At 40.0% G+C, this 6,000-nt stretch overlaps 1 protein-coding gene across 4 annotated transcripts in view; it reads right to left on the reverse strand.

Moving 5' to 3' along the window:
* itgb4 (integrin, beta 4) overlaps nt 1–5,413 on the reverse strand; it is a 30,019-nt gene extending 24,606 nt beyond the window's left edge. The window contains exon 1 of one of the 4 annotated variants that reach the window (XM_086140858.1): nt 5,191–5,413. In XM_086140858.1, coding sequence (XP_085996984.1) covers nt 5,191–5,192 — 2 coding nt within the window. In that variant the 5' untranslated portion in view covers nt 5,193–5,413. Of the gene's footprint in view, nt 1–494; nt 867–5,190 lie in introns of those variants that run through there. The other 3 variants (XM_086140857.1, XM_086140855.1, XM_086140856.1) reach the window with 3 other exon arrangements.
* Nucleotides 5,414–6,000: the final 587 nt, after the last annotated feature.

Genomic DNA, 6,000 nt, shown 5'->3' on the forward strand with positions numbered 1-6,000 from the left:
TCTGTAACAGGTTTCAAGAACTGACATTGACAGCTTAGCTAGATTACAACCAACACAGCTTGAAAATCGTAGACTTCGAAGCTATGACAATTATACACCTGGAAAAGCCTGGCCGACCGACAAAGTCAATCTTCTTATAAAACAATGATTGTATTATGTTGTCAGAAAAGCTTTGATCTACCGCATGTTCCTTTGTCCTATGCGGCCTCTTATGTCGGTGCTGATGAAGAAGGAAAAAAAATCTGAAGATGAAAAGGGGTATAATCACAGAGCTAAATCCACATGCATAGGAAACGCAGCCTTTTCTTTTAACAAGCAATCTGAAGCCATGAGGTGTGATAAGAAAGTTACATAATCCTTCCTGACTAAAAGTGTCACTGACTTTTAAAGTAGGGGTGTAAACATTTCATATTGCACGACTGTAAGAGTAAGTAGAGAGAAAATCAATGACAAATTGAATCAATGACCAAAAAGGTATAAAAGCTTAAACTAACCTCCTGCCTTTCCCACACTTGTTGGCCCGAAGATCTGGCAATGTAGGAAAAAAGTACAAAATCCTTTAGGTGTTGTGAGACCTAGGAGTTGGAAAAAAAGTTTGTATCCGTCTTACAAAAAGGTAAAAATGTCCTCGTCTTGATGCACAAAATTCCCAGTTATTCTAAAAAAGAATGTAGCGTTCCAGCTTTTCTCTTGTCTCAAGCGTCTTGGCTCCTTTACGATCCACTCTGGTAAAATATTGACTTGTTTGCCCTTAAAACACAACTGAGTTGTGCTTGCTTGTGTGTGTCCGAGTGTATGCACTTGAATGTGCGAGGGAGGGAGATATAAGAGACTTGAGATTACAACAGTCCAAATCTGACTATAGCGCGAGCTGAATGTGCACAGCACTCAGCCAACTCACACACACACACACACACACACACACACACACACACACACACACACACACACACACACACACACACACACACACACACACACACACACACACACACACACACACAAAAGCTCCCTTTCCCTCCAATCCAGGTGAGCTGATGTGATGACGGAGGAGGTTGACTCCCTCCCTTCCTGTGTTGGCCCACCATATTAGCAGTTTGGAGCGCCACACCTCTATGTGTCAAAGCCCCCTCCCCTCTGCATTCCACCCTAACAGGAGCTCACCTGTGTGGGCTTGAGACAGGGGAGCCAGGCCTGTGCTTCCATGGCCTCCTACCAGACTCTTGGGAGTGGCAGGCAGAGCAGAAAAATGTCTTCAGGGCACGTGAAAAGTCTAGGTGACTCTTGTGTGTACACAGACTTGTTTTCACACCAACGGGCACATTCTCTATTCGTCAAGCATTTGATACTTCGTGATTGTTGAATGTCTTTTTTTTCCTATGGAACCTCCTTTGATCGGTGGAGCAGGGGTTTTAGCAGGACTGGAATAGTGTCACACTTAATTCTATGATAGTGCGATTGTGTGTCTGCTGAAGTTCAAAATGAAGAAATGATTAAAAGGAAACATATTTAAGAGTCTACAGAGGCCTTCCCTTGAACTAATTAATCACTTTAAAAACAAAATATGAATAGGTTACTGGGACGTCGCGTCTCAGCTGGTGTAGCAGCAGTCTAGATTTTACTTAACTGTGTTGACATGGTAAGCAAGATTCCAAGCCTCTAAAACAGATGGGTGCTGTGACGTACGTGTGCAGAAGAGTCCAAAAAACAAACAGTAGAACAGCACAACATAGATTCTGCCAGCTTTCTGTTTCGTCACTATAAAAACCAATCTTGACCATTTTTGGGTTCAGAAAGGTTTTTCAGGACACTTTTTTATACCAGCGCAAAGAGATATATGTCTGACTTGTGATTGATTAAAACTGCCTGGTTGGATGATAAATCATTTAACCACAGTGAAAAGGAGTCATAATGAATTAGAGCTGGGCAATACATGAACTAACTTAGGTCAAACTTTGGCATCATAGTACATCATACATCACAAATTCATGCATTGGCTGATGATGAAACGTAGCCTATTTTTCATTCATTATGCCACAAGAGAAAAAATAACATGGAAGTAAATGAAATGCCATTGTCCGTTAACTTCACTACGTGTTTTTCAGCTCAGTTGTAAAGCAGCAGTCGGTCACCTATAAAAATCAGATACATGATATATAAAGAGAAACACAGGGGCCTCCACAAGAAGATGAAGGCCCCTGCTGATTTGTATCAGCATTTCAGCTTCATCTTGCATGTATATTTGGCACCTGTGTGCGAGAAAATGAAGCTCCCAACAAACGGGCATTGATAGTGTGAATGCCATCATTCAGAATGGGAACGCGGAAAAGGCATGAAATACAGAATATTAATCATTCTGGTGCGGTCAACTGAAAATGCAAAAAATGCTTATGCCTTCTTGACAACTGCTGACAAAAAAATGGTTTTCTTATCATACGCTGATATGTCGAGCTGGCCAGTCATTATGGCTTAACTCTCTCAGCTATGGTTCAAAAGACGGCTAATTAGCCAGAGGAGTTGCCAAAGGCTGACTTGACAAGAGCCAAGGTACCAAATGGCCTTGAAGACTTGGGCAAAACACACTTGCAGTAAACGCAGTTTAATTTCTCTATAAAATGTCACTTTGCTTCATTGTCTGGATAATTATGGTGCAGTATTTGAAAAATATGCATCTGTAGGAAGACCATGACCTGGATGACTGAGAACCTCCGCAGACATTCTGTAATACTTTTTTCCCTTTAAATCTAAAATAATCTATCAAAAAATATTTAGAGATTATTGCATCTAACACATGAGCCCCTAACAGTTGAACAACTTTCAGTGAATTTGTCTGATGTTGACATTTCTAATATGTACTGTTCATTTCTTCATCAGTAATTGTTGTACCAAAGAGGGAAGTATGAATGTTTCAACATATTGTAACAAGTGTTGTTGTGACTTGATGAAATGAAGAATCACAGGTCTAAAAACATTTTGTCTTGTGGAAGATCTGAGCCAAGACAGAAGTCAAAGCTGTGGTTTTTAATTTCAGTGTTTATTAGCAAAATTAGGCAATTTTGGTGTGAAATCAAGGAGTTTTATAAAGGACATAATTTATATCTGCCCATACAACTGTTGTCCAATGAAAACATTCATATATTAATAAGTGTTTAAAATCAGAAATTTGGAAATATGACAAAGACTAAGGTTTTTTTTCCACAACAGTTTCCAAAACAAACAAAAAAATCTACATCGCATTTGATATTCCGAAGTGAGGTTATTCTACGGACGTACTTTGAGATTTGGGCAGTTTTCACTAGGTTTGCAGGTGCAGCTGTCAATTTCCCAAAGAAACAATAATTGACCAAAAATGATAACCGGAGACTGCATAGGCAGGGGGCGTAATTTTTTGAGGTGGAAAGGATAGATTCTCTTGAACAGCAACTTGAACAAGATAATGAATTCTCCAAACCATCCACCTAATGTAAAATGATAAATTTCCCTACTGCTCTTTAATAGGTTCATGTAACACAGAAATAAAAATGTTATGGACGGAGACTTTATGTTGGGGGGTGGCAATGAAGCACCAACAGATCTTGAAACAACATATTTAGATCATGGAATTAATGATACGTTATATCTTGGCACAATACTTGACGTTGGAAATGTCAGAAGAAATGTGGAAAAAAAAACCATAATGATTCAAAATCCACTCAAGTGATTTGTATCTGACAGAATGATAACACCCCTAAACCTGTTGTCAAAAGGGTGTGAAATGATATTTTGATTACTTGGTGAACACTTATGTTTTACAAGCCTGAGTTTCCTCTTCAGTGAGATTTTAAACAAGTGAATTCCTTGGCACCCATATAGCTGAGTTAAATTTTTCTTTCTAATTTAGCCAAACCTACTTTTCTAAGCTTTTCCCTTCCTGTGACTTCTGCAGTCTGAAAGCCTGAAATACTATTTACTGGGCAAAAAAAGGAACACGTAGTCTCGGAAGCCCCGTTTGATGTGTCAAAGATTATCACTGTAAAGGGTTGGTGTCTGGCTTTTCACTGGAAAGGGTTTGTGTCTGGCTTTATCTAATCTGTGATTCAGATGTCGGATTGAGTGAGTTAACACAACTCCTGCGGCGGGCAGTGTGAAGCAGGACACACACACACACACACACACACACACACACACACACACACACACACACACACGTAAACACGCGCAAACACACACACACACACTGGCGGTCCTAGCAACGGGACCTGCCTCCATACAATGGCGACTTCTCCCTGGGGTCAACAAACTTCTGTAGAGCTACTTGTCATCTAGAACTACCACCTTTGGAAGGCTGACATTGAGACAGTGAGGCTAGTTCAAACAGCTCCTTCATGTCAGGAGGAGCAAACAGGGTGTGTTATGCATTTGTCATCATTTTATTAAGTTAGACATGGCAACATCTGACTAATCAACACATAACCAAAAGAAAAAAAATATCCTGTACTCTATTCTCCCATTAGGTGTGCAATAGAGAAGTGAGGAATAACGTTGACCTCTGGCCTAGGAGAGTTGGGGTGGCGCACGCACTTAACTATAAACTTTGTAAATGGATCTGTGGGAAGGGAACTTTGTTATTATTTAGTCCATTTCTATCTGATATACAACACATTTTTGCCTCATTTGTGATTGAATACTAATGATTCGTCTGTAATTTTCATTTAAATGCATTCTTATCAACGTATCCCCAAAATATCAGATAATATATAGTTTATAACAAGGGTATACATTTTTGCAGTTTCATGCTGTTTTGGGGTGACAGCTTGCTACGATCTTATATCATTTCCACTGGATGTTTATGACATATTAAAGCCTTTTCCTGCATATTTTTAGGTGATTTTCCATCTCTTGAGACAAAGATTTTCCTCATTTTTTGAAAGACATGCCATCACCTTGCGAAGGCACTTTAAACAAGCTAATTAGCAAAAACATACTTTCATATGTATGTAAGCACACAGAGAGACAGATGTGTCCATGTATGTATGTATATATATATATTTCCTATTTTGGAAAGTTACACATAACTTCAATGCCCTTAAATTGATTCTATATTTTTAAAAAGTTCAATTGTTTATTTCACTCTTGAAGGCTAAGTGCTATATCCTTCTAAAAACCGAATAACAAAGAAACGTATCCTTCCGCCAACAGCGCGTTACTTACATTGACTGGATTACCGCGGCGAGTCACCGGCGCCCCGGGCTCACTTCCCCCGGATTCCGGAAACCCACATCGGTCGAAGTTTTCCCGGGGTCTCGGGGGGACGATGGACCTCCCGAAAGAGTGAGACTTTCTCAGCTTCAGCTCCGTCCTGCACTGGCCGTGTCCTGTCTAGCCCCGGAGCAATTTACATGACAAAAGTGCGTTTTTTTTGTAGAGCAGTGAGTTCATTCAGGGCTTAATGGAGTGTCAGACACACACACACACACACACACACACACACACACACACACACACACACACACACACACACACACACACAGAGTGAGAGAGAGAGAGACAGAAATCAAAAGAGACATAGGATATTGTAACAAATTGGACTGGATTTACATCAGAGATTAGAACATCCTGTAAATTTTATTCGATGTATACTGTAGATAATGAATGAGTGAATGAATGCAACAGGTTTATAATTGGTGGAATATTGCTAAAAACTGGTGGATGTGATAATAAATCATGATTACTGATTGTAGGAAACTCGAAAAGTTAAAGCTACCGGGACTCCTTTCTGTGAGAGCTAAAAAGGTCAAACTTGAATAAAACACCCATGTTCTGTATTTCTTCTGTCACAAATAGCCTAGCTTAACAATGCTACAAATGTTTGCTATTAACCACAGGGGGCGCCACAGCGAATCAACCATCTCCATCTAACCCTATTCTCTGTATCCTTCTCCCTCACAACAATTACCTTCATATCCTCTCTCATTGTGTCCAAAAAGGGGTTCAGAGCTGATCCCTGATGGAGTCCCACCT

Source organism: Fistularia commersonii, chromosome 33, assembly GCF_037954325.1.
Source record: "Fistularia commersonii isolate RoL2024-O1a breed Wild chromosome 33, RoL_Fcom_v1.0, whole genome shotgun sequence".
Classification (NCBI taxonomy): Eukaryota; Metazoa; Chordata; class Actinopteri; order Syngnathiformes; family Fistulariidae; genus Fistularia; species Fistularia commersonii.